Source organism: Salvelinus alpinus, chromosome 16, assembly GCF_045679555.1.
Source record: "Salvelinus alpinus chromosome 16, SLU_Salpinus.1, whole genome shotgun sequence".
NCBI lineage: Eukaryota > Metazoa > Chordata > Actinopteri > Salmoniformes > Salmonidae > Salvelinus > Salvelinus alpinus.
The window spans coordinates 41,328,018-41,343,100 of NC_092101.1; the positions used below are offsets into that span (position 1 = coordinate 41,328,018).

General features: G+C 46.7%; 1 protein-coding gene across 2 annotated transcripts in view; it reads right to left on the minus strand.

The window, feature by feature from the left end:
- cachd1 (cache domain containing 1) overlaps positions 1 to 15,083 on the minus strand; it is a 151,603-nt gene that overhangs the window by 95,329 nt on the left and 41,191 nt on the right. For both annotated transcript variants that reach the window (XM_071346247.1, XM_071346246.1), the window contains exons 2-3: positions 13,644 to 13,706; positions 1,463 to 1,611 (exon numbers count right to left, since the gene is read on the minus strand). In XM_071346247.1, coding sequence (XP_071202348.1) covers positions 1,463 to 1,611; positions 13,644 to 13,706 — 212 coding nt within the window. The remainder of the gene's footprint in view (positions 1 to 1,462; positions 1,612 to 13,643; positions 13,707 to 15,083) is intronic.

Genomic DNA, 15,083 nt, shown 5'->3' on the forward strand with positions numbered 1-15,083 from the left:
ACCACCACCGCCGCTGCTGCTCACCACCGCCGCTGCTGCTCACTACCACCACTGCTGCTCACTACCACCACTGCTGCTCACTACCACCACCACCGCTGCTGCTCACTACCACCACTGCTGCTCACTACCACCACTGCTGCTCACTACCACCACCACCGCTGCTGCTCACTACCACCACTGCTGCTCACTACCACCACTGCTGCTCACTACCACCACCACCGCTGCTGCTCACTACCACCGCTGCTGCTCACTACCACCGCTGCTGCTCACTACCACCGCTGCTGCTCACTACCACCACTGCTGCTCACTACCACCACCACCGCTGCTGCTCACTACCACCACCACCGCTGCTGCTCACTACCACCACCGCCGCTGCTCACTACCACCACCACCGCTGCTCACTACCACCACTGCTGCTCACTACCACCACTGCTGCTCACTACCACCACTGCTGCTCACTACCACCACTGCTGCTCACTACCACCACTGCTGCTCACTACCACCACCGCTGCTCACTACCACCACCGCTGCTCACTACCACCACCGCTGCTCACTACCACCACCGCTGCTCACTACCACCACCGCTGCTCACTACCACCACCGCTGCTCACTACCACCACCGCTGCTGCTCACTACCACCACCGCTGCTGCTCACTACCACCACCGCTGCTGCTCACTACCACCACCGCTGCTGCTCACTACCACCACCGCTGCTGCTCACTACCACCACCGCTGCTCACTACCATCACCGCTGCTGCTCACTACCACCACCGCTGCTGCTCACTACCACCACCGCTGCTGCTCACTACCACCACCGCTGCTGCTCACTACCACCACCGCTGCTGCTCACTACCACCACCGCTGCTGCTCACCACCACCACCGCTGCTGCTCACCACCACCACCACTACTGCTCACTACCACCGCTGCTGCTCACCACCACCACTGCAGCTCACTACCACCACTGCTGCTCACCACCACCACTGCAGCTCACTACCACCGCTGCTGCTCACCACCACCACTGCAGCTCACCACCACCACTGCTGCTCACTACCACCACCACCACCACTGCTGCTCACTACCACCACCACCACTACTGCTGCTCACTACCACCACCACCACTACTGCTCACTACCACCACCACCACTGCTGCTGCTCACTACCACCACCACCACCACTGCTGCTCACTACCACCACCACCACTACTGCTGCTCACTACCACCACCACCACTACTGCTCACAACCACCACCACCACTGCTGCTGCTCACTACCACCACCACCACCACCACTGCTGCTCACTACCACCACCACCACCACCACTGCTGCTCACTACCACCACCACTGCTGCTGCTCACTACCACCACTGCACACATGGAGATAAGTGTTCCTAGAAAGGATCAAAACACATTTAAACACAGGAAGGGGGTAAGGGGTTTGTGGATCAGGTTTAGGTTAATACTCACTCAACCATGGAGGGGGGGATGGTGCAGCAGTCCTGGATGGCGGTCAGAGGAGAGGTCAGGTGGGCTGTGTATGACGCCTCCACTACCTGCTTGTTCCTGTTCACCACATCCAGGTAGCGGTTAAACTTCTCACGGATCTTCTTCGCAAGCTACGACCAAACACACACACAGTTAGATATATTCTGTATGACATGGTACATAAGGTCCTCGTCATCATCATGGGGGAATTACAGCACACACTCAGTCAGAAGATGAAGTACCTTAGTTGAGCACCTATTCATGTATGAGTAGCATGTATGAGTACCCTCCCATTCTATAGGTCAGATAGACTACGTTCTGTATCAATCACAGTTTGAACAAGGCACGTATAATACACACAGGGTCCTCATACATACTGGCTGAATTACCAAGGGAAAGATCTGTGAACAGCATCAAAGCCCCTCAGAACCAGACTCTGTGTGAAGGCTGTCAACGTTGAGGAGAAGTCATGACGGATGGTGGAGGGCTAGTGAGGAATAAACCTGTGTTACATGCTCAAAGCCCCTCAGAACCAGACTCTGTGTGAAGGCTGTCCACGTTGAGGAGAAGTCATGACGGATGGTGGAGGGCTAGTGAGGAATAAACCTGTGTTACATGCTCAAAGCCCCTCAGAACCAGACTCTGTGTGAAGGCTGTCAACGTTGAGGAGAAGTCATGAGGGATGGTGGAGGGCTAGTGAGGAATAAACCTGTGAACAGCATCAAAGCCCCTCAGAACCAGACTCTGTGTGAAGGCTGTCAACGTTGAGGAGAAGTCATGACGGATGGTGGAGGGCTAGTGAGGAATAAACCTGTGAACAGCATCAAAGCCCCTCAGAACCAGACTCTGTGTGAAGGCTGTCAACGTTGAGGAGAAGTCATGAGGGATGGTGGAGGGCTAGTGAGGAATAAACCTGTGTTACATGCTCAAAGCCCCTCAGAACCAGACTCTGTGTGAAGGCTGTCCACGTTGAGGAGAAGTCATGAGGGATGGTGGAGGGCTAGTGAGGAATAAACCTGTGAACAGCATCAAAGCCCCTCAGAACCAGACTCTGTGTGAAGGCTGTCAACGTTGAGGAGAAGTCATGAGGGATGGTGGAGGGCTAGTGAGGAATAAACCTGTGTTACATGCTCAAAGCCCCTCAGAACCAGACTCTGTGTGAAGGCTGTCAACGTTGAGGAGAAGTCATGAGGGATGGTGGAGGGCTAGTGAGGAATAAACCTGTGTTACATGCTCAAAGCCCCTCAGAACCAGACTCTGTGTGAAGGCTGTCAACGTTGAGGAGAAGTCATGACGGATGGTGGAGGGCTAGTGAGGAATAAACCTGTGAACAGCATCAAAGCCCCTCAGACCTCAGAACCAGACTCTGTGTGAAGGCTGTCAACGTTGAGGAGAAGTCATGACGGATGGTGGAGGGCTAGTGAGGAATAAACCTGTGTTCCATGCTCAAAGGCATGGAAACCAAGAAGGAAAAAGAAAATCTAGTCCCTCCTAAACAAAGGGCAGATCATTTAATCCTGCTGGTTAGTGTTAAGCCTGACTAGTCCCCTGTGTTGGTGCTGAGCAATGTGTGCTTTTTGAGGTTGGTTCGATTTGATTATCAAAAAATAATGGTTTAGGATTTTTTTAAATTATTATTAAATGCACTGAGTATTCTGTGGGTTGAATGCTGTAACACAGAATAAAACTATTATTAAAAGTCCATGATGGTAGTGACTTCTCATGACTGCTTATCACTTAATAAGCATCATTTATTCACATTACTTTAATTAAATATTTCAGTTGTGTATATGATGACTTCCAAGTCATTCCAAGTCATCTCATCTCTATAGAGCGGTTGCCTATGCTGTCTGACAAAATCACTATTGTAGTAGTTCTTCAGAGGAAATAAGGCATACTTTTACGACTGCTGAATACCAACTATCAATCACTTAGATTGTGTATTTTCAGGTCGAGATACCTTGAAGCAACAGCTCTCTATCTCTCTCCATCGTGTATTCTTCTGTGGCTTCCCCACACTAACCTAATGTAGCAGGCGTTAAAGAAACACACAGAACGGACAAGTGGATTATGGTCATTGCAGGTAATTACCACGTTTTTGGCGCTGAACTATGTAGAATATTGGCTTGTTGGAAAATACAATTCTCAACTGAAAACTCACAGAAAAAATTATAATAATTGAATTCAAATGACTGAACCGGTCAGTCAATTAGTTGTTTAAAAAATGAAAAATAATATAAGATTTCAGTGAATTTTTGCTCAACATTACTCTCTGTCCTGTGTAAGTGTGTTAGCTAAAGCTAGGTATACATTACAGCTCTCAGAGGGGAAGTCATGGCTGAGTGCACACATCTCTGAGCCTCATGCAAAAAGGGTTCCCCCTTGGGGACACTAATAACCAGCTCACCAGCAGCTCCTCACAACAGGTACCTGTTCCTGCTCTGGAGCCAATGAAAAGCCCCCACAGGGAACCTAGTTAGAACCTACGGGACCGTTGCAACTCACACCCACATACATTCAAACACATAGGCTACATAGCCTGCATACAATAAAACAGAAATGAACACAGACAAGCACAACTAACTCCAACTCCTAACATACAGCAGCTGTAGGCCTACACAGTAACACGACAGGGGCGGCAGGTAGCCTAGCGATTAAGAGTGTTGGGCCTGTAACCGAAAGGTCGCTGGTTTGTGCCGATGTGCCCTTGAGCAAGGCACTTAACCCTAATTGCTTCTGTAAGTTGCTCTGGATACCAGAGTCTGCTAAATGACTAAAATTGTGTTTTCTTAAAGACTCAAAGACTAAAGTCACTACATTCAATTACTGCCTGGAAAAAAACAGGACAGAACCACTACTACGGCAACCAGTCGCCATGTCTGTCCACATCGCATAATGAGCCATGCCTGCCAACACAGCCCTGGCCCAGGCCAGGAACAGAGAAATCTGACCCATTGACCGCGATACCCTTAATCAGCCAGCTGCTTTTCCTATTAAATCAGACAGCCGCTGCTCCCATTAGTGCTTTATACAGGCCCAGCGGCGTCACAGCCACACTGTACATAGGATCAGTCCCAAATGGCTCCCTATATAGTGCACTACTTCTGACTACAGGCCATAAGGCTGAGGTCAACAGTAGTGCACTACGCAGTCTGACTATAGTGCCATTTGGGACTCATCCATACTGTAAACCCCCTCAGACTGGGCCGGACCAGCAAGCTCACTACCACCGCTGCTGCTTACCACCACCACCACCAACACAGCAATTAGCCCCAATGTGGACAGTATTATGTCTGTGTGTGTGTGTGTGTACCACAGCAGTATTATGTCTGTGTGTGTGTGTGTGTGTGTGTGTACCACAGCAGTATTATGTCTGTGTGTGTGTGTGTGTGTGTGTGTGTGTGTGTGTACCACAGCAGTATTATGTGTGTGTGTGTGTGTGTGTGTGTGTGTGTGTGTGTGTGTGTGTGTGTGTGTGTGTGTGTGTGTGTGTGTGTGTGTGTGTGTACCACAGCAGTATTATGTCTGTGTGTGTGTGTGTGTGTACCACAGCAGTATTATGTCTGTGTGTGTGTGTGTACCACAGCAGTATTATGTCTGTGTGTGTGTGTGTGTGTGTACCACAGCAGTATTATGTCTGTGTGTGTGTGTGTGTGTGTGTGTGTGTGTGTGTGTGTGTGTGTGTGTGTGTGTGTGTGTGTGTGTGTGTGTGTGTGTGTACCACAGCAGTATGTCTGTGTGTGTGTGTGTGTGTGTGTGTGTACCACAGCAGTATGTCTGTGTGTGTGTGTGTGTGTGTGTGTGTGTGTGTGTGTGTGTGTGTGTGTGTGTGTGTGTGTGTGTGTGTACCCAACATATGTGTGTGTGTGTGTGTGTGTGTGTGTGTGTGTGTGTGTGTGTGTGTGTGTGTGTGTGTGTGTGTGTGTGTGTGTGTGTGTGTGTGTGTGTGTGTGTGTACCACAACGGGGTAAATAGAGAAACACCCATTAATGACTGCAGAGAAACTAGAAACCCAAGAACTGCAAAGCACAGGTTTAGAGTCTGACTATTTTCCATAGCCAAAACTACCCTCCCCTCCCTGACCTCCCACCCTCTCTTTACCCACAAATCCCAGCCACCCACCCTCCTACCAGGCCTCACCGCTCACTCCCCTGACCTCTATCCCCTTCACTATAACACATATTGGGCTCTGTGGTTGCTGTAGCTCTTGCCAGCCGGTCTCAGACCATGCAGTTGTATTGTGTTGTTCTGGTTCAGTGTGGTTACGGCTAGGGCTAGAATACGGCTGGGTTAGGGAGGAGAGCCGTGACCCGGATCAGTACCAGACTGGGTGAATGTTACTAAATAACCAGCCCATCAAGGTCATTCCATAGAGCTGAACAGAAACAGAGAAACCCTTCCATTAGCTCTAGCTGGCCTTTACTTTAAATGTCACTGTTATGTGGTCTGAGACCCCAGAGACCAGACCCCAGAGACACACCAAGAGACCCCAGAGACAGAGACCCCAGAGACAGAGACCCCAGAGACAGAGACCCCAGAGACAGAGACCCCAGAGACAGAGACCCCAGAGACAGAGACCCCAGAGACATAGACCCCAGAGACAGAGACCCCAGAGACAGAGACCCCAGAGACAGAGACCCCAGAGACACACCAAGAGACCCCAGAGACCCCTGAGACAGACAGAGAGACCCCTGAGACAGACAGAGAGACCCCTGAGACAGACAGAGAGACCCCAGAGACCCCTGAGACAGACAGAGAGACCCCTGAGACAGACAGAGAGACCCCAGAGACACACCGACAGACAGACAGACCCCAGAGACAGACAGAGACAACTATGCATCCTTCTATAGGCAGCTTTTGACCATTGTCTGCCGTTGTCTCTCTCTGCTGATTCCATCTCCCCAGAGGAGCAAACAGCAGACTCCATCTCCTCTCCCCAGAGGAGCAAACAGCAGACTCCATCTCCTCTCCCCAGAGGAGCAAACAGCAGACTCCATCTCCTCTCACCAGAGGAGCAAACAGCAGACTCCATCTCCTCTCACCAGAGGAGCAAACAGCAGACTCCATCTCATCTCACCAGAGGAGCAAACAGCAGACTCCATCTCCTCTCCCCAGAGGAGCAAACAGCAGACTCCATCTCATCTCACCAGAGGAGCAAACAGCAGACTCCATCTCCTCTCCCCAGAGGAGCAAACAGCAGACTCCATCTCCTCTCCCCAGAGGAGCAAACAGCAGACTCCATCTCCTCTCCCCAGAGGAGCAAACAGCAGACTCCATCTCCTCTCACCAGAGGAGCAAACAGCAGACTCCATCTCCTCTCCCCAGAGGAGCAAACAGCAGACTCCATCTCATCTCACCAGAGGAGCAAACAGCAGACTCCATCTCATCTCACCAGAGGAGCAAACAGCAGACTCCATCTCCTCTCACCAGAGGAGCAAACAGCAGACTCCATCTCCTCTCCCCAGAGGAGCAAACAGCAGACTCCATCTCCTCTCCCCAGAGGAGCAAACAGCAGACTCCATCTCATCTCACCAGAGGAGCAAACAGCAGACTCCATCTCATCTCACCAGAGGAGCAAACAGCAGACTCCATCTCCTCTCCCCAGAGGAGCAAACAGCAGACTCCATCTCCTCTCCCCAGAGGAGCAAACAGCAGACTCCATCTCATCTCACCAGAGGAGCAAACAGCAGACTCCATCTCATCTCACCAGAGGAGCAAACAGCAGACTCCATCTCCTCTCCCCAGAGGAGCAAACAGCAGACTCCATCTCCTCTCACCAGAGGAGCAAACAGCAGACTCCATCTCATCTCACCAGAGGAGCAAACAGCAGACTCCATCTCCTCTCACCAGAGGAGCAAACAGCAGACTCCATCTCATCTCACCAGAGGAGCAAACAGCAGACTCCATCTCATCTCACCAGAGGAGCAAACAGCAGACTCCATCTCATCTCACCAGAGGAGCAAACAGCAGACTCCATCTCCTCTCCCCAGAGGAGCAAACAGCAGACTCCATCTCCTCTCCCCAGAGGAGCAAACAGCAGACTCCATCTCCTCTCCCCAGAGGAGCAAACAGCAGACTCCATCTCATCTCACCAGAGGAGCAAACAGCAGACTCCATCTCATCTCACCAGAGGAGCAAACAGCAGACTCCATCTCATCTCACCAGAGGAGAGACAGAACATATCCTGGTGTATCCTGTAAAAACACTACTTAAACCAAATAACCATCTACAGTCCTGTTCATTACACTATTACCCATCATTTTGGGATGAGAGGAGTGGGCCAGCCCATGTCATTGCTTAGTGACAGATGTCCTGCTCTCCTCTCTTCTCCCTGCTCCTATGTAAGCTGGGTAATGAGAGGTAGAGGAGAGGATAGTTACAAGGAGCCAGGGTGCCAGTCTCAAAGCCAGGCTCCTTCTCTCCGCCCATCTCTGTCAGTCTTTTGTCTTTGGGCTTCCTTCCCACTGTGGATTCAGCTCTAATTGGTGCCGTTTGGCTGCCATGGTGCCAGCGATGCCATCTCCCTCCTACCCAGGGAGAATCATGCCAGCGATGCCAAGTCTGGTCTTGGTAATGCTTCCTTGGCCTGAGGTTTGGGGACTGCACTGAACGTTGATCTGCCGTTCGTTCGGCGCAGTGTGTTTTAGGGACCATTGCCGGTAGGCGTTTGTCAGTTTCTACATATAGAATTGGTTTGCACTTGGTATGCAAATTACGTCCAGCACTCTGTTCAGAGGTGCCAAGTACTCTCGGCCGGCAAACACCACCGGTGTATCCATGCATTTAGGGGAGAGCAATTTCTACAGAGACACTACTGTATATATTTTATGAATTCTAACAGCAGCATAAAATGCATTATTTAAAAAAGAAATGAGCTTAAAGTCTCCAGCCGACCTCCAAACGGACAGGAGAGAAACTATTATCAACCGAAGTACTGTATCTACTGGCAGGCCGCGTCACCATGGTGTCTGGAACCTTTTAAATAACAACATACTGGAACAACCCCTTGGGTTGTGCCATGGCGGAGATCTTTGTGGGCTATACTCGGCCTTGTCTCAGGATGGTAAGTTGGTGGTTGAAGATATCCCTCTAGTGGTGTGGGGGCTGTGCATTGGCAAAGTGGGTGGGGTTATATCCTGCCTGTTTGGCCCTGTCCGGGGGTATCATCGGATGGGGCCACAGTGTCTCCTGACCCCTGCTGTCTCAGCCTCCAGTATTTATGCTGCAGTAGTTTATGTGTCGGGGGGCTAGGGTCAGTCTGTTATATCTGGAGTATTTCTCCTGTCTTATCTGGTGTCCTGTGTGAATTTAAGTATGCTCTCTCTAATTCTCTCTTTCTCTCTCGGAGGACCTGAGCCCTAGGACCATGCCTCAGGACTACCTGGCATGATGACTCCTTGCTGTCCCCAGTCCACCTGGCCGTGCTGCTGCTCCAGTTTCAACTGTTCTGCCTGCGGCTATGGAATCCTGACCTGTTCACCGGACGTGCTACCTGTCCCAGACCTGCTGTTTTCAACTGTCTTAGAGACAGCAGGAGCGGTAGAGATACTCTCAATGATTGGCTATGAAAAGCCAACTGACATTTACTCCTGAGGTGCTGACTTGTTGCACCCTCGACAACTACTGTGATTATTAATATTTGACCATGCTGGTCATTTATGAACATTTGAACATCTTGGCCATGTTCTGTTATAATCTCCACCCGACACAGCCAGAAGAGGACTGGCCACCCCTCATAGCCTGGTTCCTCTCTAGGTTTCTTCCTAGGTTTGGGTCTTTCTAGGGAGTTTTTCCTAGCCACCGTGCTTCTACACCTGCATTGCTTGCTGTTTGGGGTTTTAGGCTGGGTTTCTGTACAGCACTTTGAGATATCAGCTGATGTAAGAAGGGCTATATAAATACATTTGATTTGGAACCAAATGTGGGCATCAAAGCCTACAGTTTTCTATGTCCACACAGAAGGAGTGGTAGTACCTATACAGCCTATTGGCATTACCAGGTACTAAACTAATGACCATAGATCAGATGAATGAGAGCAGTAGCTCTCATCTGAGAAAAATACTTATTGATTAAACTGATCCAGGGCCAACTACTGTACTGTATTATGCTGAGCCAGTGGAAATGGAAACTGCCAGTCTTTCAAACTAAACAGTGAAAACATCACAGACCACTGCAGCGCAGGAATGGGCATGGGCAGTAAGCAGACTGCTGTGGTTACTACTACTCTACACAGTGCCAGCTCATTAGCTCTGCCCACAGTGCTCGGAGCCAGAGTAACACACTGACATATTACTGTACTGTTAACACACTGAGCTGGCTGGGCAGTGGGCTTCACCTTTCTTAATAGCTCCTGAAGGGATAAATAATGTTGAAATCTAGCTAGGAGTCTAATGTGGCCTCTTTATTACCAACCATGGGAGAGTGGAGATGAAATGACATGTATTCACTCTTTAATACGCATTAGAGTTCAGTTCTCAGAGAGAACAGTTTTTATTTCAGCATCACCTTGTCAGAGGGAAGCCTTACTGCACAGACACTGTGTAGTGCAGGAGACAATGGAATGGAGGATAGAGGGGATAGAGGAGGGGATAGTGGAGGGGATAGTGGAGGGGATAGTGGAGGGGATAGAGGAGGCGATAGAGGAGGGGATAGTGGAGGGGATAGAGGAGGGGATAGAGGAGGCGATAGAGGAGGGGATAGTGTAGGCGATAGAGGAGGGGATAGAGGAGGGGATAGTGGAGGGGATAGTGCAGAGGATAGAGGGGATAGTGGATGTGCTGACAAACTGCCTGGGAGCTCCTCAGTGGTGAAACTCCTCCTCCTTCAATCAGTGGTGAACCAGGTGGAACAAATCTTCCAGGCAATCTGGGCGTGCCAGCACCTGGCTCTGCTGTTGTCTTTAGACCGCAGTGAAAGGAGCATTTATAACACCACAAGACCAAGGAAAACTTCATCTTTGTGATCAAGGTGACTGTGCAAGTCCAAGCCCTCCACAAAACTGTGAAAGACAGCCGGTAAGCGCCATATTAGCCATGCTTGGCTAGACTGACTTAAGCAGTGCACTGCTAATGATACTCTGGAAAACACAGACTCTTAACTCTTAACTTTGATAGGACTTTTGCAGTGGTATTTATAACTTCAAATGTTGTTTGTGGGGTATAAAGGAAAAGTAAGAAGAGCCAAATTCATTGTTGACAAAGAACTTGTTTGAAATGGTTAAAAGTAATTTAAACTTTGTAGAAATCTTAGTAAACCAAGTTCTTAACTTTTACTGCCTCAGAAACCCGGATCCGGGAGCACCCCCCACCCCCCACACACTGATTAGCATAGATAGCATAGCTTCAGAAGTAGATAGTAGCATCTAAATATCATTAAATCACAAGTCCAAGACACCAGATGAAAGATACAGATCTTGTGAATAAAGCCACCATTTCAGATTTTTAAAATGTTTTACAGGGAAGACAAAATATGTAAATCTATTAGCTAAACACGTTAGCAAAATACACCACTATTCTAACTCCATCAGTTTCTTACTCCTTCAGGTGCTATCACCAATTCGGCTCAACTAAGATATTGATAGCCAATAACCTATAAAAAAAACCATCAGATGACAGTCTGATAACATATTCATGGTATAGGATAGTTTTTGTTAGAAAAAAGTGCATATTTCAGGTAGAAATCACAGTTTACAATTGCACCGACCATCACAAATCCACTAGAATTACTAGATAGAGCAACGTGTATGACCAATTTACTCATCATAAAACATTTCATAAAAATAGACAAAGCATAGCAATGGAAAGACCCAGTTCTTGTGATTTCAGACCATATTTCAGATTTTCTAAGCGTTTTTCAGCGAAAACACAATAAATCGATAAGTTAGCATACTACATGTTCCAACGTTACCAGAGCATCGATTCCAGCCAAAGAGCGCTATAACGTAACCACCGCCAAAAGATATTAATTTTTTCACTAACCTTCTCAGAATTCTTCCGATGACACTCCTGTAACATCATTTTACAACATACATATACAGTTTGTTCGAAAAGGTGCATATTTAGCCATACAAAACCGTGGTTACACAATGAAAATACTAGGAAATCAAGCCTCAATATGTCTGACGTCATCTATCAGAGTGATCTAGTTTAATTAAAAGCTAATCATATACTTGACTAAAAAATACAGGGTTGACAGGAATCGAAAGACAAATTAGTTCTTAATGCAACCGCTGATTTACATTTTTAAAATTATCCTTACTTTTCAATACAGGGTTGGCCAAGTGAAGCTATACCAAACAAAATGGCGATATATGCGTTTAAAATATTTCGACAGAAACACGGTTTATCATATTAAATATTGCTTACTTTGAGCTGATCTTCCATCATATTCTTGGGCAATGTATCCTTTCTATGTTATAAACGTCTTTTGGTCGATAGATGTCCTCTGTCCTTCGAAATGTCCATCACCAACGACCGACACCCTAAAGCGTGTCCAAACTTTCAGAGTGCACGACAAAGAAATTCCTCAAAATCGCACTAAACGGATATAAATTGATATAAAACGGTTAAAATTCACTACATTATGATGTTTTTAACAACTATAACGACTGAAAACATGACCGGAGAAATACTGCTGGTTAGAAAACGATTTGGAACGAGGCAGGTCCGATGTCCTTTACGCTTCAGGCGCACGTTGAGAAAGGGTGGTCTCTGTACATTTTCGTCTTTTATAATGGCTGTGAACGTCCCATCGATTCCATTGAAAACGTGATGACGTACAGACACCCAGAGGAAGACGTAGGCAGTGTCGGTTTCTTCATAGCATTCACTGTCGCCTTAAAAACAGACCCCAGATCAGAGGTAAAAATTTCTGAAATCTGAACCCTGTCATGAAAAGTGCTGTAGAAATTGTTCTGTACCACTCAGAGACAAAATTTCAACTCCTATAGAAACTATAGACTGTTTTCTATCCAATAATAACAATAATATGCATATTGTACGATCAAGAATTGAGTACGAGGCAGTTTAATTTGGAAATGTAAAAAAAAAAATAATGCTAACAGCTCCCCCTATTGACAAAAGGTTTTTAATTCAGTAACAAATGTATAGTCTAAAAAATCTTTGGCTAAAAAATGTAAGATTTGTCTGCCTAAAACTACTGATTAGAGGGTAAATGTAATTTTTTACTTCTAAAAATATTTTGAATGTATTTGGCTAAAATGCAAATTTAGATAAAAATATACTGATCCTGCTCATTTGATTAAAAATGGTGGGTTTATATTTTGGGAAACATTTGCTTAAAAGTGGAAACCTTGTATTTTATAATGGCAGAAATGTGTTTATCTGAGGTGAATGTGGATAATTTTGTGTATTTAATTAGGCTGTCAACTCAAATAATAACTTGTATTTGTCATCTCTTTTTTGAGGTTTTTCACCTGTTTACTGCCAACCAAAGAATGGTAAATAAAAGACAAACAACTGATTCCATGGCTGTTTATTGAGTGAAATCCAGTTAAAATCTTCATGTGGAGGGACTGTCCTTTTCAAGTGGGGAATTGCACAAGAAAGAGGTCAAAACTTGACAGTGGAGGCGATAGAGGGGATAGTGGAGGCGATAGAGGAGGGGATAGTGGAGGCGATAGAGGAGGGGATAGAGGAGGGGATAGTGGAGGGGATAGAGGAGGGGATAGAGGGGAGTGGTGGGGATAGTGGTGGCGATAGTGGAGGCGATAGAGGAGTGGATGGGATAGAGGAGGGGATAGTGGTGGGGATAGAGGGGATAGTGGAGGGGATAGAGGAGGGGATAGAGGAGGGGATAGAGGAGGGGGATAGGAGGGGATAGAGGAGGGGATAGTGGTGGAGATAGTGGTGGGGATAGAGGAGGCGATAGAGGAGGGGATAGTGGAGGGGATAGTGGAGGGGATAGTGGAGGGGATAGTGGAGGGGATAGAGGAGGGGATAGAGGAGGGGATAGAGGAGGGGATAGAGGAAAACAGAAAGAGAACTTATAAGCCGATGAGGCGGCAGCTGTAGAATTTTAATAAGCCCTCTTTCCCTCTAATGATTGTTGTGTGTTTACTGCAGCACAGACAATCACAAACACACATACTATGCACACACACGCACGGGTGCACACACACAGGAAGGAGCACCCAGTGACTCACCTGCTGTACCTCGGTCTCTCTGTTTGAGGTCTTTTCTGTGTACACAAATGAGTTGAAGATTCTCTGCAGGGAGAGAAGAGAGAAACAGGGTTAGTATGCTATAGAAAGACTTGCTGCTTAAAACTAAATCACATAAGGCCCAAACTCTCTTCATACCGATGCAAATACACATGGATTTATTCTGATTGCTTAATTTCAGAGGTTTTCTTTTGCTGTGACGTCAATGTCTCGCTTCATTACCAGTCATTTGTTGACACGGTCTTGTTAGGTCGTGTTATTTACTTTACTACACCCTTCAACGCTTCTCTGCCATTGCCTTTACATTTAAATGGATATGAAAAGAATGAGAAAATAACTCCTAGGTCCCCTCCAAAGTAAAGACCCTTGGTGGAGTTATTTCACTGTTAAATTGACCATTTCCTGGAATTATACTATTGCTTCTAAGTGAAGTCAATTACAGTAATAAGATTGTGTTATGCCTTCAGAAATCAACCTGCCTGCTCCTGTCCATTGAATATAATTGGTTACAGGCGCCTTTACTCTCTAATAGATCAGTCCTGCCATGTTCGAACCATTTACCAGTGCTTTCCCCGTTGGTCAAATGCTGCCTACAAGCTGACTGACTGCAAAACCACTTGAACCCATTCAAAACTTTGGGTCGTAGGCACGATACACATCATATTCTACAAATCATAAAGCACAGGCATAAACCCAGTGTTTCCCCTATATTAATACAAGCAGCGGCGGGGAAGTAAACAGGTTTCAGTGTAAAAGTAAATGACTAAAACCCCATATGAAGTATATATTTAAATTAGATCATCTTTGAGAACTAAGTATCACCAAAATATAAACTAGACAGTTAGGGAGAATGAAAGGTTGTAAACATGTCATGACATGGGGCAAATTTATATAGTTATGTTGGGGTCACTCAGCAGAAGAAAATGGCATTGGTAAATGGTATTATGTGTAGAATTGCAGGAAATTTGCTTAAAAACTGTTTTATTTTTTGTTGCCCCATGACAATATGTGTAGACGAAACATATAGAATTGCAGGAACTAGCTTTACAAGTGTACATGTTTCTCTCCACCCAAGTCAAAACATATAGAATTGCAGGAACTAGCTTTACAAGTGTACATGTTTCTCTCCACCCAAGTCAAAATGTGTAGAATTGTAAGAAATTAGCTTTAAAAAAATATTTTGTCTTTGTGGCCAAGAGGAGTGGCTTCGGTCAAACCCATATTTTACAGCATTAAACTACAAACATGGCAGGGAGAATAACAGAGGTCCTTGTATGACCTTAACACTAACACAAAATCCACAAGCCTTCAAGAAAACTTTGAACGCACGCACGCAGCAGTTAGTGCCAGGTAAAAAATGTTAAATAAATGTTGACTTAATGTGTCAGGTGTAGAGGTTGACCGATTAATCGGAATGGCCGT